We start from the raw sequence: 25396 nt of genomic DNA, 5'->3' as shown, positions 1-25396 counted from the left end.
TTTCTCCCTGTCAGAAAGAAAGATAATAAAACCAGGTAAAAGGGAATCCCAGTCTGAAGCAACAGTTCACTCCATACCCAGGAACTGAAGTTTATGTAATTACTTATAGAGATTAGATGTGACAAGCAGCATTCAAAGAGACAGTACTACAGTGCCTTCTTGGAGCACCACTGAAACTCAGTATCTTCCCCAAAGAATTCAAACTGCGTTTCTCACTGCAGGTAATTTTAAGCAGATCAGACTTGAAAAGAATTCTATTTTCCCTCTGACTCTCATTTTTATTTATTTTTGACTCTCATTTTTAAATGAGAGCCCTCAAATTAAATACAGCAATAAGAAAACTGTACTAAGTCAACTCTGTTCAATTTAGTAGCCAATCACAAAAAGAAAACACATGCTCTGTATCTGTTCAAAGTGCAAGAGTCATGTAATTATTTGTTATTTTCCTTTGTCACCTTCTCATTTTTCTATGATGCCTACACAAAGAAATTATGTATCTGTGAACTTCCCATATTCATTTGAGACAGGTAACAATTTTCAAAAGAATAAAAATATGAATGAAAAAAAATATATATATATATCACCTGAACAGCTCAGTTGGTTAAGCGTTTGACTCTGACTCTGGATTTTAGCTCAGGTTATGATCTCAGGGTTGTGAGTGGAGCCCCACTTCTGGCTCCATGCTGAGTGTGGAGCCTGCTTAAGAGTCCCTCTCTTCCTCTATCTCTGCCCCTCCCTCTCTGCTCTCTCTCTCTTATAAAAAAGAAAAGAAATAAATGTATTTGACTTCTTAAAATTATTTTTGTTTCAAAAATAGTACCTTTTAAAATTCAAAATTTATAATTTTATCTTTTAAAATTATTCAATGAAATAGTGTTCTTTCAATAAACTATTTTGAACTCACTGCTTTTAAGTAACTTAGATGTTCAGTAAATTATCTTTATTATTTTTAAAATCAAAAATAGAACTGCCTACTCAACTAGGTCCCATATACCATTTTATTTTTTTTTTCATATACCATTTTAAATGAAGGTACAGAGTGATTTCTTTAATGAAAATTAACAGAACTATTTATATAGACACCCAGTGGACAAAAGGGAAAAGTTGAAAAAAATTAACTAAATTATACACCTTTCCTCCCAAGCAGTTCAAATCACTTTGGGGATATCTTTATTCTTTTAATATTCCTACATATTTAATACAGACTGCATTAGTCCACTTTACAGATGTTAAGCAGAATATGAAAAAATCTTAATAGACATAAATTACATCTTAAATTGTATTAACATAAAGACCTGGAAAGAGAATTTAGTTTTCCTCTTGGACCAAAAAGATATTAATGAATCCATACAGGTAACTGAACCTAACTCCTCCAACTCATAGCTTAAATCCATCCATGAGGATACTGACATAGGAATTTTTAGAAAAGCTCCTTAAACTTTAGTAGAAAAAATAAAATACACTCAAAAGTTAAAATACACGTATGTAAACACATATACACGCACATACACATTGCCAACTATTTAATTCTCTCCATAATACCAAAAAAAAAAGTTTAATAACACTCTGCATACACTATTCAAAATATCAGTTTACCTCTCTTTTAATAATGGGATCAGGATGGTCTAAGCATTCAATTATTGTCATCTGGTGCTGAAGAGCCAAAGTGGGATCCTGCTGGATAACATAGGTAAGAGCCTTCAGTCCTAAAAACAAAGATTACATTATATAAAGTGACTGGAAACAAATACCCAGCAAATTTCAAGAGTCCTCTTTGTAATTTCTGTCAATATTATCTAATCATCTTGGGGCACTTGGGTGGCTCAGAGCCAGGAGATCCAGCCCTGCATCAGACTCTATGCTCAGCAAGGAGTCTGCTTGAGATTCTCTCTCCCTCTCCCATTGCCCCTCCCCCCCACTCATGCACAAGTGGCCAGTGCTCCCTCTCTCTCAAATAAATAAATAAATAAATAAAATCTTCTAAAACTTTCCTAATCATCTTACCTAAATACTTGAGATTTATTTTAGGTGAAAGAACAAATTTTCCAATGCACTTGGCAGCCTTCTCAAGTAATTCTGATTTAGGATAAATAGAATAAACTGTATGCACACATTCAAACAGAATCGCTGGAGAAAGAAAATATAAAATATCAGGGATCATTTTAAGGCATAATAAAAGAACATACTTGTATAGAACTCATAGCAAAACAGATTAAAAGGTCAGTTTTAGTAAAAAATCTTTATGGAAAATTTTCAAAGACAGGAACTTTTTGATATTTTCAAGCTTACACACTTATCAGGATTATGTTACCACAGCACAATCTAAAGAGAAATAGATGATAGATAGATAGATAGATAGATAGATAGATAGATAGATAGATAGATAGAAAGAAAGAAATGATGCATTCATTCATGCAACAAGTATTAACTGAATACCTCCTATGTGCGCCAGGCACTGTTGTAACAGTATGGATACAACAGTGGGGGAAAAAAAGTAAGACAGAAAACCCTGCCTTTATGGAGTTCACATTCTAATGTACACATAGTAATACACTCATTGTTCTTTTTTTTTTTTTAGATTATTTTATTTTATTTATTCATAGAGACAGAGAGAGAGAGAGAGAGAGAGAGGCAGAGACACAGGCACCATACAGAGAGCCCGACGTGGGACTCGATCCCGGGTCTCCAGAATCACGCCCTAGGCTGCAGGCGGCACTAAACCGCTGCGCCACCGGGGCTGCCCACACTCATTGTTCTTATATAAACATTATTTCCAACACTCCTTGAATGCTTTAAAATAACTTGTTCTCAAGCAGTTTCTACCACTTATACACAGAACCAATATATATAGTTTATTTTAATATAATCATTTTAGGATGCTTTAGCATTCATTTCAAAGTAGGACCACTTCAAAAAAAATCCTCAAGTCAGTCCTTTAAAACCAGTCTCAAAAAACATAGAACAATCAACTGAACATCTTGTTGACAGTGTTCAAATTTGATTTCCTAATATAGTCAAAGCTCTGATAAATATGATAGATGATCAAAGTGGACACTAAAATTTTTTTTCAAACTTTTTTAAAGTTCCTAAGTAAAGGAGGTGGACCATCACCATGGTAAAGAAGAACCAGTGAAGTATCATTAAGTTCTGCATGTGCTATGGAGTTACAGCAATGAGAAGTGAGACATGAAATCCAACAGACTTAACAGTTCTACTACAAATTGAAGCATATCCAAGTGTCCTTGATAGAATCATTTCTTCTCTATTTCCAAAAGCCTAAAACAAAACAATCAGATACTTTTTTGTGTACAAGATAGATCCTGAATATTCAACTAGCTATGTTTTACACTGCTAACTTGCCTATCAATTTACACCCAGATTTTATGTAAAAAGCTTTATATAAACCCTTTCTATAAAAGAGAAAATGAATCAGAAATATAAATTTCTCCCTGAGAAGGGAACTGACTTTAAAAGAAAACCTACAAAGTAAGTTAATTAAACCTAAAAAGATACACTGTATATTCAGATGTTGTGCTGTAAGTTGTCCTTACTCCGTGTTATGAAAAAAGCAGACATATGACTTTATGAACTAAACAAAGAGAGGCTTGGTCAAGTGACTAACCAAGTAAGGCAGGAGTGGATAAATTACTAAGTCTAGCCCTTGGCCTACTTTCGCAAGCCTGTAAACTAAGAATGATTTTTACATTTTTAAATTGAGATATAACTGACATACAACTTATTTTAGTTTCAGGTGTACAAATACATTTTTTAAAGTTTCTGAAAAAGAGGCACCTGGGTGACTCAGTCAGTTGAGCGTCCAACTCTTAGTTTCAGCTCAGGTCATGATCTCCAGGTCTTGAGATCAAGCCCCAAAATGGGCTTCCCACTCACCAGAGAGTCTGCTTGAGATTCTTTCCCCATCTCCCTCTCTCTTCCACTCCCGCCCTGCTCCTCACGCCTCCCTCCCAGTCACTTGCTCTCTCTTTCTCTCCCTACTCTGTTGCTCTCTAAAATAAACAAAATATTTTTTAAAAATAAAAATAAATTTTAAAAACTAAGGTTATAAGAAAAACAAAGCAAACAAAGGAGAGTTTATGACAGAAACCTATGGTACCGGGACGCCTACATGGCTCAATGGTTGAGAGTTTGCCTTTGGCTCAGGATGTGATCCCAGAGTCCCAGGATCAGGTCCCACATCAGGATCCCTGAGAAGCCTGCTTCTCCCTCTGCCTATGTCTCTGACCCTCTCTCTGGGTCTCTCATGAGTAAATAAATAAAATCTTTAAAAGAAAACCTATGTTACCTACAAAGCCTAAAATATTTACTACCTGGACCCCTTTTCAGAAAAAGTTTGCCAAAAACTCTGAATTAACAGGCAGCCCTAAGTAAGACTAAAAATAATGCTGCTCAAGCACCTCAGTAGCCCAGTCAGTTAAGCGTCTGCCTTCAGCTCAGGTCATGATCCCCAAATCAAGCCCCAAGTCAGGCTGCCTGCTCAGTGGCAAGCCCATTTCTCCCTCTCTATCTGCTCTCCCCTCCACTCATGTGCTCTCCCACTCTCAAATAAATAAACAAAATCTTTGGGAAAAAAAAAATTCCCCTCTTCTGTTATAACTGACATGGTTTCCTTTACAGATTCCTACCATTCAGAACTCTCCTGCTATCAAACTGTGTTACTACAAAAGCTTCTCTACCCACCTAAAATCTAAACTTATTTAGATTTCTGGAAAGCTAGTACAGGTAAAATTACTAGTTCAAAAATTACACTTTTTAGTCAACTTAGGCATAAATGAGCTAAAAATGAATTTAAAAGGTTTTTAAATTATTTTTCCACTGGAGCTAAGTCCCTTTATTCCACTGCTCTACAAAAATCTAAGTCCACAAATGAAATAGCGGCCACCCTAATGTCTCCCCTCTACAGAGGTTTCAAAAAAGTGCTTCTGAGGATTTCTAAATAAATGTAAAAACACAATGTGAAGTTTTTTCTCTTCCAAAGCAACCTAGGTCCTAACCAAATTATCAAGTAAAAATTATCAAATTAAAAATAACATTCTGACATTTATAATACTGTGGTTTTATCATAGGTATTTGGTATTCGATTATGCACAAAATTTGAAGAGGTTCCACTGACACCTTATCCTTCAGACTAGACTTTACTTTCATATGAAGTAAGTTAAGTCTCTATCTGTTGACCCCACTTTGGCAAGGAGATGTGGGTACCACCCAATGGGGATAGAAGTCCAGGTTCTCCACTCTGCCTCCTTTGACACTTGGAGAAGGAATCCTTGTTCCCTCTGAGTAGGGGATGGGAACCTCTGCTGATACTATCTTGCCTGGGAAAGGAAGGGGCATTACTTCATTAGTACTCCCTATGTGGCCTCCACTGATACTGCTAGCGTGGCCTGAGTATCCCTGACCAGTGGTAAAAGCTCCAACTCTCTAGTAGGCTTCCTCTAACACCACCCCAGCAAAGACAGGAGAAGTACTTCGTTAACCCCTATTCCTAAATATGAGAAATCCCGGCTTCCCCACATCATCTCCACTGACAGTGCAAGGGAGGGGTGACCCCCTTCAACACCTGGGAGGGATGAAGTTCTTGCTCTCCTCTTGGGCTTCTCCACCATGAGTCCAGTGGAAGGGTTGGGAAGCTAGTTATACCTGGTGAAGGGGAAATCTTGGCTTTCCACTCAGTCTTTTCGGCCATGTGTGATGGCTGGCTGGGATAGAGAGGCTAGCTCTTCCCCTAAGCGCCCTGAGGTAACCTCTGAAAATGGTTTGCTATTCACTCGACCCAAAAAACCCTAAAAAATCATGCAAATCAAGAAGTCCAAATCTTCATATTCATTTTAAGGACACACATGAAACTACCCAGGCCATCAAGGGTATGCATATCTGAAAAGCCACCTAATATATGAAAGATGTCACTTTGCGGAAGCAGTGTGTGCCATTCCGTCACTACAATGGTGGAGCTGGTAGGTGTGCCCAGGCCAAACAGTGGGACTGGACACAGGGTCAGTGGGTCAAGAAGAATGTTGAATTTTTACTGCACATGCTTTAAAAATGCAGAGTAATGCTGAACTTTTCAGGGTTTACATGTAGATAGATCCTCTGGTCATTGAGCACATCCAGGTGAACAAAGCAGCCAAGATGCAGCATAGAACTCAACAGGGCTCATGGCCGGATTAATTAACCCATACATGAACTCTCCCTGCCACATCAAGATGATCCTTGCTGAAAAAGAGCAGACTGCTCCTAAACCAGAAGAGGAAGTTATACAGAAAAAAACATCCCAGAAGAAACTGAAGAAACAAACACTTACAGCTCAGGAGTAAATTCTGCATAGAATAAATGCAAATTTTTTAAAAAATAGGCTATTGTCTAAGTCTTCTATCTTGCTATTTTGCCCTTTTCTTGTCAGTCCTTTAGCTAGACAGCAGGCTTTTTTCTTGGGGCATTTTTGTCTGCACCTGTTGGTGTTTCCAGGTTGCTGGCTCTCCTGTACCCAGTTTGGGGACTATGAGGCAAAAAGAAAACCCAAGGTATTCACTGTGACATTGTTCCTTGCATTGCAAGGTCCCAAACCAGTCTACCTTCATTTCTCCACCTTTCAGAGTCATATGTTAATTTTACATATAATATCCATAAGAGGGAAAAACAGGGAAATGATGGTTCTGTTCCTTGTACTCCATTATATAGAAGTCTCCTGATTTATTAAATAGCTTATGAAAAATGTTACTCTCATCTTATCAGTACTCTGCCTAAATATCTTCCATATCTCTGTATTTATATACAGTATAAAGCCAAACTCACTTGGCTGCCATGAGAGGACCTCTGCAATATGGCCTTTCCACTGTTCCCACTATGAAATGTCCATGCAGGCTGCTGGTAAGTCAATATTCTCTGAAACAGTTTTAAACATCCCTACTTCTATACCTTCTCTCATGTTTCCTCTTCCTGGGCCCCCTAGACCTCCCTTCTGACTATCTGAATCCAACCTACCTTTCAGAGCCCCATTACCTCAATATATCCTTGTGTGTAGTCCTCAGGCCCACAGTGATCTCTACCACCTCTGGACTCCTACAGTATTTATTCCCTGCACCACCACTTAGCATTCTACCTTATACTGGGTATTATGCTTTCATAAATAAGCTATTTCTCCCATTATATTGTAAATTCCTGTGACGACGCTTGGGTGGCTCAGTGCTTGAGCATCTGCCTTTGGCTCGGGTCATGATCCCAGGGTCATTGGGATCAAGTCCCGCATCAAGATCCCCACAGGAAGCCTCTGCCTATGTCTCTGCCAATCTCTCTGAGTCTCTCATGAACAAATAAAATCTTTTAAAATATATATATATATATATTAAATTCCTTGAAGGCAAAGATTATATTTTATACTTCTTCATATGCTCTATATCACTTTGTATAATGTCTGGTATATAACAGCAGTCAATAAATGTCTTTGGTATGTTTTATGTCTTGATTTAACAGTAAGGTAAGTTATAATAATGAAACTTTCATAAAAATATGGTTTAGAAAGTATAAAGCCAAAATCCAATCAGATAACTAATAAAAGTAATCTTCTTTTTCTTTAATTCAACTAAAACACATTTTAAAAAAAAGATTTTATTTATTTATTCATGAGAGACACACAGAGAGAGCAGGCTCCATGCAGGGAGCCCAATGTGGTACTCAATCCCAGGACTCCAGGATCACACTCTGAGCCAAAGGCGGACGCTAAACCGCTGAGACACCCAGGCATCCCTCAACTAAAACATTTTAATTATTGATTAACCCAATACCAGATACTGGGCTAAACTCAGTCTCTTCCCTTAAGAAGTTCATAATTTCAAATGCACATTCTTCAGCAATAAACTCTTTATGGTAGCACTATGAGAGAATAGTCTACCATTGACAAAATCACTGTCAGTTATAATTGTATCAATACAAAAGGAGGGAAGCCTAACAAGGAGGGAAAGATTAATAAAAGAAATAAACAAAACAACAGAAACTATAAGGTTTCCATGGCAAGGTGAAACACTGGACTAACAGCCTACAAAGAAGCAAACTTGCTCGTGTTCCCAGAAATTTTAATAAAAGAAAGGTGCCCTCGTGGGAAACATTAAAAAATATTTTTTTCGGGTATACAGTGTTCTCCAAGTGAAAAGAAATGGGTAACAGTGGTTATCTCCAAGAAAGGGAACTGGGTGGTAGTGGTAAGGGTCAAAGGGACACTTACTGTTCACTGTATACTTTTTTGTACCTTTTGAATTTTGAACCATGTGCAAATATTACCTATTCCAAAAAAAAAAATTAAAGCTGAAATGTCAATTACAAAAATAAAAACAAAAAAACGTTCTACAAGAAAAAGAAAAGCAGATCCTTAACTGATTCTAAACAGAATTCCTTGAAAGTCTTTCACACTCTTATCCTACACACTAATTATATCTCAGTAAAACTTTTTTTATCTTGGCTGCCTGCAAAGACTCTGACATTTCTCTGGATCGTCTGACAGTTCCTAGCCTAACCACCTGTGTCAGTAAGGATCATCCAGAGGTAAGGATGGAACAGATCTACTGGGTTACCTTCACAGTCAATTAGATGCTTAGTGAATATTTTTAATATAAAAACAATTTCTCTTTAAAAATACAATATTTTAAAAAGAGAGAATTTTAATTATAATTCAGGTCAATGTTTAAAACAAAGTCATAATTTCAGAGTAGTTCTATTATCGAATGCTTACATTGAAAAATAACCCAAAGAACCATCTTAAAAATTAACATACAAAATTCTTTTGGAATTTATAGTAGTCTAACACACATTTTGCTAAAATACCAAAAAGCACTGTTAATCATTAGAGTAGCATTTACATATGTTACCTACCATATGTGACATTGTGATTTAACTCGGCTCTTCGTAAGGATTCATCAAGAACATCATACATTAATTCACTTGTCCTGTTTAAAAGATATTTTATTTGCAGTAGAATTATAGTATTATAACTCAATAAAACAGTTTTTCAAACTTCTCTCTCTTTAAAACTGAGGATCTACAGAAAAGAAGTGAAAAAAATTCATTTTATGAAGATATGGAAATTTCACTTCTTCAAGATTCCATTTGCTCTTTCTCATGAGTTTAATTTCCTGTTTTATCAAAGCTGACTAGTCAATGGAGAGATATCCATAAGTCAATCAACTCTTTACCTATACCTAGTCTACAAATCAGGCTTTTGTTTCGTTGAGCATACTACCTTTTATAATTTTATTTATAATAAAATATGCTACCTGTTTCAAGTTACTACAGTAATACCTCACACATCCAGATTATTCCAGATGGTAACCATGTAATTTTTTTTTTAAATATTCAAATACCATCTTTCTTTGAGCAGCACCAGGTTCTCTGGGAAAAAATTTCAACTTTCATTTATGTTAAATGTAAAGAAATTTCATTTTGTGAAACAGGTTTGTACCACTCCTATGTCTTTATGGTTACTGATTACAATTACAGTAACTGGGTTGAGGTAGCTACTGTAAGAAAATGCAGTGCTTTCTAGAGCATTCTGCCTCCAAACCTAGAAAAGTCCTCTCCAAGAAGTCAGTGTGAAACTATGGCTCCTAAATTAGCATTTCTGTCTATATTTTACAAGTTCAAAAAAGCACTAACAGAAAAAAAAAAAAAAACTACCATCAACATACGATACACACAGTAGTCTTGCAGAGAAACTATACTGTAACACAAACAAAAAGATCAAAAATAACATAGGGCTACACAAATAACATATCAACATATCTTTTTCAGAAAATTTCTTTTTTCCAAATATACAACTATAAAATTTAATTTGAAGTACATAACTTTATTCTATCTTGACTAACATGTAATTATCCAGTGAGAATCCAGAACCATATTCTAAAATCCCTCATTTTATTGTGTAAGCACTTTTTTCCAGACAATAACCACAAAGCAGACATTACAACCCTTCCCCCACCTCAAATTTGGTAATACTACACCTAGATTACAGTCTAGTTTCTCAATTTTAAAAGCCAATGTCTGACATAAGAGTCATAATTAACCACATGAAAATGTGGAAACGTTTGCAGACATGATCAAGCAATGTTAATAACCTAAGACGAAGAATGCTATAAAACACAAGAAAATATTCAAACAATAGACATAAAAGAATACAAATCTAAGAAGTTTCCAGTAAATTATCTCTTTCAATTAAATATATTAGAATCCTGTTATAAAATAACATTTTTACTTTGCCACACTGAGCTAATCATGTCTTTAAAAATACAAGATTTGTGTTAACATAAAATCTCAGAGTTGGGACAAAGGAAAAAATATTTTAATGTTCCACAGCATCAGTAAGAGTTCCACTCTACTCATTTCGAATAAGTCTATGCCAACTGAGCTCTCTGTGGAGACAAACACTCTGTTTGTATTGTTTGTAACTTTGTATGTATTCCACACATTCATTCATAAAGGAAAGAAGATAATGAGTTAATAAATTTAGTAAATTCACTAAATGCCTCCAAAGTTACTTCATGAAAACATACTGTCACTGGATTTTTTTAGATCAGTGAGGTCTGGTTGCATTATTATGAAATTCATGATTTTAAAACAGAATTCCAGTGAACTCCAACTAGAGCTACACAACAGGATAGGTTGGATTATATACAATAAAATTAGGACAAACACTTTTAATGTGCATATCTACTTCCATCACCTCCAGTTTTCTGACTTAGGTTTCGATCAGGAATTGAGATCCAGAAACACAGAAAAAGTAACATAGCAAGAGTGATAGAGTCCAATTAGCTCCCCTTAGGAGCTCACAGGCAGATGGACAGTGACATGACACTGACAAGGAATTAGTAGGAGCAAGAGTCTAGAAGACAATCCCTTTGTAAAGCTAGGCCAAAGAATTAGAAGGTACCCTACTACATGGAGGAGAACCATATCTCACAAAGTCAAAACACTGATCAGCAAATTTTTTTTTAGTAAATATTTTCTTAAGACAGAAACTCAAGTCATGGTCCTTGCTCTCAAGGGAACTAAAATCTAGTTCAACTTGCTCTTGAACAGTTCAGGAAAAAAAATTTTTAAATATGTATGTATATATATAGTGAGAAAGAACAAGAAGACAAATGCAAATAATTGATGACTCTAGGTAAAGAGTACAAGGAAGCTTCTTGTACTATTCTTGGAACTTTCCTTTAAATTTGAAAAACTATGGCAAAATAAAAAGCTACAAAAATATATATATAATCAAAAAGACACCCATAAAAAATCTAATATAAAGTACTGGCTAAAAGAATAACCCAGACAAAGAAATTAAGATGAAGTACTCATATTCATTAATTAGAGCAAGAGTCAGCAAACTATCGTCCACAGGCCTATCCTGGTTGGATATTTGTTTTTGTATGACTACAGGCTAAGAATGGTCTACATTTTTAAATGACTGGGGTGGGGGGGGGGAAATCAAAGGAAGAATTTTTTTTCCAAAGGAATAATATTTCATGACAGATAAAGATTATATGAAATACAAGTTTTAATGTCCAAAGAAAGTTTTTTTGGAACACAGCAATGTTCATTCATTTACATGTTGTCTATGGCTGCTTTTGAGCTGTACAACAGCAGGCTTAAATAGCTACAACAGACAACATACAATCCATAAAACTTAAAATATTTATTATCTGGACCTTTACAGAAAGTTTCCCAATCCCTACACTAGAATGATTAAGAAGGTTTCATGGAAGATACGGAGCCTCAGAGGTACCTTTCCCTATGAACAGAATTTAGATAAGCAGAGGGCCAGGATTATCCCAGCAACCTGTTATATACTTCTTAAAATGGCTTATTTATCATTATTAAGCCAATTAAACATTGGGAGAACCTGACGTATGAAACTTCTAGGTGATGGGCTATCAGAGTATCAAGTTTACTTAGAATAGTTTACCTTTGATCATCTTTTCCTAGTAGTCCTAATATTCTCAAGAGCTGGATTTGTAACCATGGTGCTGGCACACTGTGGTAATTGAAATCTACTGGGAGCTTTCCTCCAACTACTTGCTTCAAAATTGTCACAAAACTCCCCGTCAAGTCTTTATATCCAGATGAATTCTCCTATAACCAAACAAAAAAACAAAAACAAAAACAAAAAATATTCTGTTAAGAATAATGTCTTATCAAAAAAAAAAAAAAAAAAAGAATAATGTCTTATCAAATATAAAATAGATCTGGTTGAAATGCCATACAGAATCTAACTTAATATATGTTCACTTAGAAGTTTCAGGTTCACATTTAATCAAACAGTGCTCTAATCTGTTTGATTTCTTCCATGATGAAACTACTCTGGCTACTTGATCCAAAGCTGAATCATCCCTCAAAAGCTTGCACTACTCTCTACTTATCCCCACACAGTCTCAATCACATTTCATAAGTTCTCATAATTACATCTTATATAGAACTTTTATTAGCCAATACCAGCAATTAAATCAAAAAGGGAAAAGAACGGGCATATTGAAAAGGGGCAGCATTACCACTACTTTTGATGAAAATCAAAGCCTGTTTGCAATCTCTGAACTTTGTTTGCAAAAGACTTCTCATGTAAGTAATCTAAGTGTATTCTGGGTGGAGGAGCACAGGGCAGTCAAGACCACTCAAACATTCAAACCTCCCAAAATCAGTGCATCTGCCTTTTAAAAATTAATTAACCCTATAGTATTTAAACACACCTGTGTTTCTGAATGCGTGTGCTTTGGTTACTTATCTGATGAATCTCTTAGACTGGGGAAATGACATACATATTCTTCAAACATTAGATTCATTGTAATTTTTATTTCATTATCATGGACACATTTTTGGAAGGGAAATAACAGCTCTTTGAAAGTTTAGTAAATGTTAGAGAAAAATAAGATTTAACATCAATTATCTATTTATACCAATCTATTTTGGAGCACAATGCATAAAAATGAAGACACCCTTCAACCTGTAATTGTAAATTGAATTCAGTAACATATGCCATTTTGTTTTATAGTACTCATGGAGTCTCACACATATATATAAAACACACAAAGGGGTTTCAGGCAATACACTGGGGCTGAATTAATATAAACCTATATGACCTTTTAGAAAATTTTACCATACCATTCAACCTTCCTTTCTGATCTGATACAGTATCGATGGAAGGAGACAACATAGTAGTCCATATACCTTGCACAACCCCTATCCACTCTCCTCATTTGTATAAGCTGTCACACATATCTCAGGAATTTGTACAAAAGAAAGTTACTCCTTGGGGCACCTGGGTGGCTCAGTTGGCTAAGTGTCTGACTTTGGCTCAGGTCATGACCTGAGGGTCCTAGGATCGAGCCCTGTATGAGGCCCTGAGTCAGGACCAGTGTCAGACTTGGCACTCAGTGAGGAGTCTGCTTCTCCCTCTCCCTTTGCCCCTCTCCCTGCTCGTGCTCTCTCTCTGATATATAAATAAAATCTTAAAAAAAAAAAATTTTAAAGGAAAGTCACTGCTTGAAAAACCACAAAGTTACAAATTTCAATCACCTTCCAAAGGTATCATTTTTCCATACATCTTTAGTAACACAAAAAAACTTAGTCATTTAAAAAAGAGACTAATCCTGTAATATGCCTACAACTCATGCTATCAAACTTGCAAAATTACTATTAAAAAGTCAATTATAAAAAAAGTCAATTATAAAAATTTGAAATGTTAATTAAGCATTTACTGAAAAACATGAGTTTTCTTTTAATTCCATAATTACATTTTTCTAATGGCAACTACTCAGTACCTCCTGAAATTTCCAACTTACCTTAATCATCCTAAAGTATATGTGCAAAGAAGCAGCCATGACCCCAACATCTCTGTCACAAAGTGCTTTCCGAAACTTAATATGGATATGCTGTACTTGATTAGGAGCAATAAGATGGAATTTATATAATGCCAGAACAGCTTTTCTTCGTATAATCTCCCTAAAGATAAAAAATAAAATCTAAATAAATCATCTGAATTGTCAGACATTTAGCTTAAAAAGATTATAGATGAGATGACTTCAAAATATGAGCTATTACCTTAATATAAAAAGAATGAATTATACATTTATACTAATTTCTTTATTCTAATCCACCAAACTATAAAAAGTAGTTCTCTCCAGGAGGTAAGACCTCAAGAGACTAACTGCTCATGTTATATAGTTCTAGTTACATAATTTTTGGCAATAAGCATGTATTTTTTACTTTTGAAACCAGAATAAACAAGGAAGATAAACATATTCCTTAACTCCCTAATTCCATTTTTGAAAGCCATCTCTCTAGAAACTGTGAAAAGTTTCAACAGTTCAAAGCTTTAACAGGTAATTCTGGCTAGCAATATTAAACCTCTTTATTAATACTGAAAATCTCAGTAACATTCTACCTTTTAATATATTTTTTTTTTTTGTACCATAGGCAACCTAGAGGACTCCAAATACTCCAAATAGAAAGGGAGACTCACAGTAAAAGATGTTACCCTTCCCCTTGCCCAGCTCATGTTTCCAAAATATCATTACAAAGAAGAGGAAAGTAGGAGCACCTGGGTGGCTCAATGGGTTGAGAGGCTGCCTTCAGCTCAGGTCATGATCTCAGGGGCTGCTTCTCCCTCTGCCTTTCCCTCTCCCCCACACCATCCCACCCCTGTGCTTGCATACTCTCTCTCAAATAAAATATTTAAAAAATAAAAAAATAAAAAAATAAAAAAATATTTTTTATAAAAAAAGAAGAGGGAAGTATACACTAGTATTACACTTAATTTGTAACAGATACTGTCTAGCACACAAGAAGCAAAAATATTAAGTAGCTATACTATATTCATAATATAATTTCCAAGGAAGCATATTCCTTATTCTTCTCACTCATGCCTATTTCTAAATATTTCATATTTGCAGGCTATGCTGGCAGTACTCATAACAGCAGCAATGTCTGTCACAAAAGTGAAGTATTTATTTTTAGGGTTTCTTAACACATATTTGTTACCTAAAATCATAGAATCTCAAAATTGAGATTACTCAATGCAATCCTCTGTGTTCCACTCAAGAATATCCCTTAGAATATTCCTAACAAATGTCAAATTTAGCTTCTGCTAAATTCCATTAATAAGCAACTTACTATCCTCCTAGGCAAACTATAGCATGATGGAAACTTCTTTTTTACAGAGAAAAAGCAGATTAACAACAGATTTGCCATTAGTAGTATTAATACTATGATGACTGGAAACCATATCTCGGTGTATTGCTATTGAGTGTTAACCATTTTAGTTCTATGGGGGCAGCGGTTTAGTGCTGCCTGCAGCCTGGGGTGTGATACTGGAGACCCGGAATCGAGTCCCATGTCAGGCTTCCTATATGGAGCCTGCTTCTCCCTCTACCTGTGTCTCTGCCTCTCTCTCTCTTTGTCTCTATGAATAAATAAAATCTTAAAAAAAAAATTTTTTTTCAGTTCTAAGAGAGTAGGTAAATGAGGTAAAATAAAATATAAACACTCAACAGGCTCAGGAATCCGAAGGCCTGGCCCTCTATGGTGACACTAACAAAAGACATCAAGAGACCTGGGTTGAGGCTATAGGTCTGGCATGGTGAAATTCAAAAGTCAAGTGCAAACCACATCTTCCTTGTGTCATCCCCTGGCCTACCTATAGCTCTGACCCATGTTCTTCCACATGGAGTTAAGTATGGCCATCTGCAAAAGCAGAGTTTCAAACAGTCTAACTGGGGGAAAAGAGGCCAGGATTTGAAATTACAGTACATGGGAAGCAAAAAGGAAAAAATTCAGTTCTCAGAAGGATTTCATACAAAGACTCTGGAAGTATGATTACCACAAAACAATGAGGGTATGGAAAAATTACATAAAAATAATGCTCTGCTATGATCAGATCAACCTGTAATTATCTAAGAAAAACTAGTACTTTATTTCTAGTAATTAATTGTCTATAGCCATCGTTTGTTCTGAACACAGATCTGACCTAAATATTAAAACAAGTTTGAAAAGCCTATGAAGTTATTCTATAATTCTTAGTAAAAGCTATCATTTTAGCCAGATAATTCATGGTCCAAAATTTCTTAAAGAAAACAAACCATAAGACAACACTTTATAATCTCAGAACACCAAAAATACTAGCTTAAAGAGACATATAAAATAAATATTGTGTGAATAACAAAAAAATATTAAAGATTGTATAACTAAAATAGTGAAGCTGTAAGGAATCTTACAAGATTAGCAAAATACCACAAGTTAATAAGGTTTATATGGATATGTTCTGCTATAAAATAGAATTTGAATGTTGCAATTTTGCTATGAAAGCAACCCCAATATGGGGAAGCTCTGCATTCATAGCACTTGAACCACTGCCAGATTTTTTTCATTTCACTTTATCCTCAAAACAACTTTGTGAAAACTAACACACTTCAACCAACCCCATATAGCCAAAGGAAAAACAGGACCAATGCTGGTTAGTGGTAGAACTGAGAGGAAAGCCACAGATTCCTGACACTAAACCTCACTGACTCTCAGTTTAACTTTAGAAAGCTGCCTGACATTTTCTCGAACCCACATAAAATAAAGCATGATGCTATCAAGGATTTTTGCATTAATATCTGGCAGTCAAAGGATATCCTCCACCCTAATAGCATTAAATTAAAGTTATAATAAATGTTTTAGTATAAATTTTTATCCTGAAAAATATAGTATAGACCCGTATCCAAAAAAAATTGACTTACTTAGAATGTTGAAGTTTATCTTCAATTAATGGAAGAACAGCTGGAATCATTTCTCGAGGGAAAATCTGGCTGACAATAGTAAGTGCCATACATACTTCTACCAGATTAGTGCTCTGCAAATCCTGACGTAATAATTAAGCAAACAAAACATTCAGTGCAAATTTTGAAACTTAGGATTAGTAAATTCAACATTGCAATGGTCCTATGTACTTAATAGTCTTCTACTAACTTTATAATTAATTTGTACATTCAGAACAGATCTAGAGAAAAAGACAAGAGCCAGAAAAGTGTATTGGAGATCTGCTTTCAAATGAAACCATAATAACAGCAGCAGAGGGTTAAATGTTTCATTTAACCCTTACAACTGGGTTAAGTTCTATTATTAGCCTCATTTTATAAACTCAGAAACTGATATAAAAGATCTTTCTAAGTCCATTCTATAAGCCTGGCTTCTTCCAACAATATCTAATTCAATATGTTTGAGACAAAATGTCAGATGCCTATGGAAATAATTTTCATATTTACTAACATATAATACAGTACCTTTACAACTGTATTCACAAGGAGAAGCAGCAGTTCATGACTTTCATGTAAAAATAAAGAAACAGCCAAATAACCTATAAAATTTGAGGGAAAAAGTCTCATTATTACCTGCCAAAAATGAACTTTTCCCAATAAATTAAATAAAACAATAATATATTCCAAAATTTAAGTGTCAAAGATAATAGCTATAAATAACTATAAAGACAGATTATAAAATATGAGGTTCAAAAACTTAAGGAAGATTTCAGGTATGCTTTATCCTGAAATACGTCATAATCATGTATTTCACAGGATATACCTGAAACAGAAAAGAGGCTATATGTACCACCTTGAACTCCTATACATGACATGACAAATACATGCCTTCTATCTTCTGTGCATATGTCTACACAAGCAATCAAAATATTTTCTATCTGGGAACCTGGGTGGCTCAGTGATTAAGCATCTGCCTTTGGCTCAGGTTGTGATCCCAGGGTCCTAAGATCAAGTCCCACATCAGGTTCCTCACAGGGAGCCTGCTTCTCCCTTGTCTATGTCTCTGCCTTTCTCTGTCTCCTATGAATAAATGAAATCTTTAAAATACGTATATATTTTTTCTATCTTATAGCCAAACATGCAACTATTCAACTGAATGAATCACCTAGGGATCCCTGGGTGGCTCAGCAGTTTAGCGCCTGCCTTCAGCCCAGAGCATGGTCCTAGAGTCCCGAGATCGAGTCCCACATCAGGCTCCCTGCATGGAGCCTCCTTCTCCCTCTGCCTGTGTCTTTGCCTCTCTCTGTGTATCTCTCATGAATAAATAAATAAAATCTTATAAAAGAAATGAGCTACCTAATACCAACCCATATGATGTAAATCACATTTTAAGCCATAAACAATATTTTCTTAATATGAAAATACACTATTGACAGAATAACAGTTGTTGAGGGAAGAAACACGGTCTACCACATTATATGTAATCACTGATTTAAGTAAATATTTTTATTTCAATATCAAAACATAAAGTACATCTTAGAATTGAGGAAATACATTAATACTATGACACAGGCCATATATATATATATGGAATCTAGATACTCCATGTCATTTCCTGTCACTCTTCACACTGATAACATTTGTTAGTTACTATGGAACAGTGCATTACAAGCCTCACCTCATTCAATCTTCACAACTCTATGAAGTATTATTATCCCAAAGAGAATATGAGGCCCTAAAAGGGTAACTGCACAAAATCTATAGCTATTACATGGTGGAGCCAGCACTCAAACCCAGCCAGTCAAAGTTAGCTCATGTTTTAATACCTATGCTGTCCTGTCTCTCCACACAGTCTATGTGGAGGCCCTATTCCTTGCCTCCCACCCTTACTGCTTTCCATTCTTCTCAATTCTTTCAGTCCTCTCATTAGAATTCTAATGTTAAACTATCCCATCATTTCCCAGATAATGTGTGTATCGGCTGGAAATCATGGGCAAACTGTTAGAAACTACCTATTCTCAAAACCAAGAAATAGCAGCATAACCCATTTCAACATCTTTACTGAAGATCAGAGGAGCAGAGCATGAGAAAGAAAATAGAATTAACCAGGGGCAAGAAAGAAATGAGAAAAACCTCGGCATTTAAAGAGATTAGGTCTTACCAGATTGCGGAGAACTCATGTGATAAGCTAAGTTATCACTCACACCCAAGTCACCAATATCAAGGTAGGAGAAGATGAACAAATTCAAAAACTATCTCAACAAAACCTTACCTCTATCTGTTACAAAGAATATCCTAACTATTTTGACAGTCAGGAAATATAAAAATATTTAGTGACTCAAAAAATGAAAAGGTTCCAGAAGACAAAGAATAATGACTATGATTATGGAATATGTTTGATATAAAAGAGTGACATATAGGATAAGAATATAAGCTTTGACTCACAGAAACTTGGGTTTACATTCTGGCTCCACCATTTATTAACTGTACAACCTTGGACAAGTGACTTAACCTTTGAGCATCAACATTCTATCTCACAAGATAAAGTACCTAACATGCCTGACTTAATAGGTACTGAAAATGTAACTTTTCAACAAAATTCATATAAAAAATACAAAGCCATCTCTAACAGAGAAAGCACCAAAGCTAGTCTCAGAAATCTCAGGGGAGCTGAAGAGGCAATAGGACCAGAGTGAATACATATAGAAAGTTTAAATGCTATCTTAAAAAAAAAAAAAAAAAAAAAAAACCCTTCTACTCATTAGCATACATAAAAAATGTCTGATACCTACAGACATATGTCCCTCTACAAGGCAATAAAATATTTCCCTAAGGTCATAAATCTCAACAAAAATGACTCTGAAGTCACTATTAAAATAAGCTTCTATAACTATCAATAACATGTACAAGGTTATTCCCTGCAACACTATTTACAAGAGCAAAGAATAAAAAATAACTCATATGTCCATCAGTAGGGACTTGGTTGAAAAACTATGGCCCATCCACCCATCCAATGAAAATGATGCAACTGTATAAATAAAGATGTCAAAACAAAATGTAAAATAATCTATATAGCCATGCTATCTTTTGTGTAAGAGAGTGTTTGAGTGTGTACTGGTGCACTTACTTGTTTTGCAAAAAAGAAACAACGGAAAGATTTATCAGAAACTAATGAAAATATTACCTATGGGAATAAGGGCCAAACTGGGTAAAAGGGGAAGGGGATAGAGATAAAAGTGAGACTTCTTTGATTATACCTTTTTATAAGGTCTTAACTTCTAAACAATGTAATACTTTATATATTTTTAAAATAAAATTAAATAGAAAATGAAAAAAATTATATTAAATTCTAAGAAGTACAACATAGTAACACCTGTACAAAATTATAGCACCAACCATCTGATATTGATCATCTATTGTTTTTCAGATTTCCTGGCCTTTAGAGATCTTAGAATTAATTTGAGGGCTAAATCATTAATATACGAAAAGACAACACCGTAAGATGACAGACGGTAAAAGCCACCCAAGTGATCACCAAAAAGTTAAAACTTAATTTGGAATATGAAAAAGGAGAGACAGGATGCCAGAGGACATTTCCCTTGGAGGGAAGAACACAACAAATCTAGAAGAGTGGACTGAGTTTCAATAAAAATAGAATACTGGGTGCACCTAGTCTCGGAATCTTTACCAAAATATCTCCCTTCCCCACCCCAGCATCTGACAGCACAGGTGAATATAATTTGTGAAGAATGCTGGTCCTTGAAAATATGACACTACCAACTCCTTTGAATAAAGAACATGCTATACTCCTATATTACTCTAAAGTGTTTTCTTTTTGGATTCTGATACACTGCTAAACCTACATGAATAAAAGATTTAAGTCCTTAATTTAAAGGACATTTCCTAATAGTTTGATTAAAGAGACAAAATTTTTCCAAAGATACCTCTAAACCTTCACAGCTAACATTTATGAAACTGAGAACAGTATTTTTTTAATTATTCAAGTCAATTTCAGTTTTTATTCTATAAAGAAACATTTTTAATCATTAAACTGATGAGGTGAGACAAACTTTAAATCAGCTTTCTTGAGGTATAATTTATACATAAGAAAATTCCTCATTTTTAAGTGTATAGTTTAATGAGTTTTGAAAAATACATATAGTCATCTAACTATCCCAAAATCAGGCAAATTTTAATCTTCTCCATAACTCTAAAATGCCATGAATCAGTAAGACTGATTTCACTTATAGGCTTTAAGTTTTTGAAGTGTTCTCTTCTAAAGCTTTGAAAATTACAAAGCACTGTTCTAAAAACACTATATACCTGCTACCATTCATTTCACACAATAACTAGAACTTTAAGGACAGTATTAAGTAAAAAATCTTAAACACATACATACCTACTCTTTTTTCTAAAAGGTTTCCTTGTTGTGCCAACTTGATTGCATGTATATAGCCAAATGAAGCGTCATATCCAAGCATTTCACAATATATAAGTCTCACCATACATTCCTTCATCATTTTCTGTAAAGCAAAATAACCAGTAATTGCATAAATAAGTAGAATGTTTTGTTTTTTTAAATTATATTGCAATCATTTCACAGAGGAAATCCCTTAGTCCTGGCACTAAAGAAATAACCAATACATATATTATAAATTCATAACCTGAAGTCAAACTTTATAAATAAAAGTTGCTCCAAAACTTAGTTCACCAACAGTATTGATTTTAGTAAAATTATTTTAACTTTTTTTTTTTTTTAAGATTTTATCCATTTATTCATGAGAGACACAGAGAGAGGCAGAGACATAGGCAGACAGAGAAGCAGGCTCCCTGTGGAGAGCCCGATGCTGGACTCAGAGCCAACACCAGGCTCAATCTCACAACCCTAACATCATGACCTGAGCCAAAATCAACAGTCAGATGCTCAACTAAGGCACCCAGGCACACCCTAATTGTAGCTATGACTAATTCTAAATGTGTAAATTTGGTTATAATGTGAAACACATGGTCCTCAGACAAAATTTCACCAATAGTAATATGACTTGGCTTCTAGAATGGAGCACATCATTTTAATATACTTTGCCAAATAAAAACATCCATAAAATTCCCACAAGTCGGGGATCCCTGGGTGGCTCAACGGTTTAGCGCCTGCCTTCGGCCCAGGGCGTGATCCTGGAGTCCCAGGATCGAGTCCCACGTCGGGCTCCCTGCATGGAGCCTGCTTCTCCCTCTGCCTGTATCTCTGCCTCTCTCTCTCTCTCTCTCTCTCCCTCTCTCTCTCTCTCATAAATAAAATATTAAAAAAAAATTCCCACAACTTGGTAATAATTTGTAAAGAAAATAACTTTCACATTTAAAAACCAAATTACACACGGACTTTCTTCAGAATTATTTTATTGTACGTAATATGCAATAGTCTGTTTTACAGACATTCTTTTTAAACAACTCTGGTATAGCTATTATATAAACAATATTTAATTTTTTTAACCGGGTCTTTCAATACTGACAATATAAGCTAATTAAGTTGTTTAAGGCATTGTATAAATGTTTTCAGTATAATATTTGCATTCTCAATATCTATAATAAATTTTAATCATAAATAAAAATATAAATAAAATGTGTTTCAAAATAAGCTCACACCTATTTTAATATATAAAAATTAATCAAGGTTAGTATATTACACAAAATACCTGGAAAATAACAAATAATAAGCAAGGATAATAATATTTAATATTTCATTCATATTTATGTATGTATTTCATATTTATATATGTAAATATGAAGAGTTTTTTTAAAAACCATAGGAAAATCAAGCTTGGAGAAAAAGATTTTTAATACAGGTCACTTATGTTTAAAGTAATAAAAGTTAAATCATTAGTATATTAAGACTACTAAGTACTGAAAAAACAAGCTTAAAAGATACTAGAAGTCCCTCTTCAAAAGCTTCCACATCAATTAGGAGTGAAAGTATTCATCTAATCTATTAAGTACCAATCCTGGTTTTCAAACATTTTATCTCAGAGTTTTTCAAAAGTCATGATGAGCTCTATTTTATCAAAATTAAGAAATGTGTGGGAAATATCAGAAAGGGAGACAGAACATAAAGACTCCTAACTCTGGGAAACGAACTAGGGGTGGTGGAAGGGGAGGAGGGCGGGGGGTGGGGGTGAGTGGGTGACGGGCACTAAGGGGGATACTTGACGGGATGAGCACTGGGTGTTATTCTGTATGTTGGTAAATTGAACACCAATAAAAATTATTTTATTAAAAAAATAAAATAAAAATAAAAGCTTAAAAAAATTATACATGCATACATTATTATTCTCTTAGAGAAGAAAGTCCATTTCCCAATACAGAAATTTTTTTTTATAATTTCTCTACCAAACTGTCATACAACTTCTACACAACCACCTCAGGGACAGACTATAAAGCATGCCCAGATGGGCACCTGAGTGGCTCAATCGGTTAAGTGCCCAACTCTTGATTTTGGCTCAGGTCATAATCTCAGGGTTATGGAATCAAGCCCTGCCTGGGGCTCCATGCTGAGCGTGGAGCTTGCTTGGGATTCTCTTTTCTCCATCTACCCCATCACGCGCGCGCTCTCTCTCTCCCTCTCTCAAAAAAAAAAAAGAAAGAAAGCATGTCCAGAGCTGGATGGTCACAATGATTATAAAATCTTCCTTCCGAACTCTGGCTCCCTAACTTATCTTATTTCTCCAGGTATGTCAACTATAAAAAATAGAAATAAAACAAAGTAAAAAGACAGAAACCACTTCTGCTGGGATCCCCGGGTGGCTCAGCGGTTTAGCACCTGCCTTTGGCCCAGGGCACAATCCCGGAGTCCCAGGATCGAGTCCCGCATTGGGATCCCGGCATGGAGCCCGCTTCTCCCTCTGCCTGTGTCTCTGCCTCTCTCTCCTCTCTCTATGACTATCATGAATAAATAATAAATAAAAATAATAAAAAATATTTAAAAAAAAAGAAACCACTTCTGCTTAACATTTCTATCAAATATCATGAGTAAATATCACAATGATTTCATACATATACACACACAGATATATCTATACATATACACATAAATATAGCAGATTAAGCTAGGTTTTGAGCTTCATTTGTCCACATTACTATGATAATAAAAGGAAATATATACACTCTTAGACTTTAAAAGTGTTATTTATGTACATAAGCATGCGTTCATGCAAAATGATCACCCCAATATTTTTATTAGAAGAGGGAAAATACTCCCACAGTGATGTACACACAGGAGGTACTCACTAAATATTTGCTGAATAATGTTGCGTGGCAAAATCTCATTATATGAAACATGAAAATTAATTAAAAGGAAAAAAATTTAAGTCTTAATCTAACTATGTAGAAACATTGACCTGCATAGAGCGGCTACTCATTAAACAGCTGCTAAATGAATGCTGTTTGAAAAATCAAATTACATGGAACTCAAGTTCTAAAATAACTGGAACTCGATTTAGGTGTTGTGCAATATAGTTTTACAGTAAGAAAACCATGTTTCTGCCTTGTTCACATATAATTCAGGGCTGAAAGTATTACTTCAGATGATATATGGTAACTTTTTCCCAGTGCACAACATTAAAACAATAAGAAAGGCACTGGAGTCCCATCAGTATTGCCACATTTATGTAATTATCATCACATTGGCATTGAATTGTCATCAGTCAAGCAAGTCTTGCTTCAGTGCCACCAGTCAATAATAAAAAGCTCAAGCTCTGACTTGCTATCATCCATAACTGACTGTGACCATAACAAATTAGATTTTAGTAACTGATCAATTAGATGCCACTATAGACTCCATAGTGGACCAGATTTCAAATATAAAATGTGCTGGCACTAGCTATACAAACTTACCAGTGTTGTAGTAGGAGCAGAAACAGTTGCTTTCAGATTACTCAATTCCTGTTGGATTAGTTTCTCTTCCTCCTGAAACAATGAAAGTATTTAAATGCATGAATAACTGTCTTTCCAAACTCTAACAATATTTCTTGAAAGGAAAAATATGATACTTTCAATGACAAAAAAAATCACATTATTTTGAAGGACAGTTATAAAAATTATGTGCTTAACATTGGCCTAAAGGCCAATGTTTCATTCCTGGAAAGAATAATCCATCATGCCTTTTTCCTTCACTTAATTATTGTCCCCTCAAGGACAGTCTAGCAGAAAATGTTTTGTTTTGAATTAAAGGTGGAGAGAAAGAAGAAAAGAAATTTTTCATGAATTGGTCCAGGATAAGGTTCTCACACTTTCTCTTTAAGAGTAAAAAGTCCTGGGGAGCCCAGGTGGCACAGTGGTTTAGTGCTGTCTTCAGCCCAGGGCCCAATCCTGAAGATCCGGGATCAAGTCCCGCATCGGGCTCCCTGCACGGAGCCTGCTTCTCCCTCTGCCTGTGTCTCTGCCTCTCTCTCTCTCCGTGTGTCTCTCATGAATGAATGAATAAGTAATCTTTAAAAAATAAAAAAGTAAAAAGTCCTGGGGCGCCTGGCTGGCTCAGTCAGTAGAGCATGCAACTCTCGATCTTGGGGTTCCAAGGTTGAGCCCCACATTGTGTGTAGAGATAATAAAAAAATAAAAAATTTTAATAA

At 35.1% G+C, this 25396-nt stretch overlaps 1 protein-coding gene and 1 long non-coding RNA gene across 3 annotated transcripts in view; one reads left to right on the top strand and one right to left on the bottom strand.

Moving 5' to 3' along the window:
• AP4E1 (adaptor related protein complex 4 subunit epsilon 1) overlaps window positions 1–25396 on the bottom strand; it is a 55239-nt gene that overhangs the window by 27617 nt on the left and 2226 nt on the right. For both annotated transcript variants that reach the window (XM_072808484.1, XM_072808485.1), the window contains exons 2-10: window positions 24663–24734; window positions 21178–21301; window positions 17304–17377; window positions 16761–16882; window positions 13824–13983; window positions 11954–12120; window positions 8881–8954; window positions 2005–2127; window positions 1597–1706 (exon numbers count right to left, since the gene is read on the bottom strand). In XM_072808484.1, coding sequence (XP_072664585.1) covers window positions 1597–1706; window positions 2005–2127; window positions 8881–8954; window positions 11954–12120; window positions 13824–13983; window positions 16761–16882; window positions 17304–17377; window positions 21178–21301; window positions 24663–24734 — 1026 coding nt within the window. The remainder of the gene's footprint in view (window positions 1–1596; window positions 1707–2004; window positions 2128–8880; window positions 8955–11953; window positions 12121–13823; window positions 13984–16760; window positions 16883–17303; window positions 17378–21177; window positions 21302–24662; window positions 24735–25396) is intronic.
• Window positions 5085–20567, top strand: LOC140622769 (uncharacterized). Its single transcript, XR_012022444.1, has 4 exons — window positions 5085–5168; window positions 6794–6885; window positions 8483–8553; window positions 20206–20567. It is a non-coding gene; the product is annotated as an uncharacterized lncRNA (long non-coding RNA).

The sequence above is a fragment of the Canis lupus genome, chromosome 32 (assembly GCF_048164855.1).
Source record: "Canis lupus baileyi chromosome 32, mCanLup2.hap1, whole genome shotgun sequence".
Taxonomy (NCBI): Eukaryota; Metazoa; Chordata; class Mammalia; order Carnivora; family Canidae; genus Canis; species Canis lupus.
Note: the sequence above shows the minus strand (reverse complement) of the source record. Positions and strands in the feature narration are given on the sequence as shown.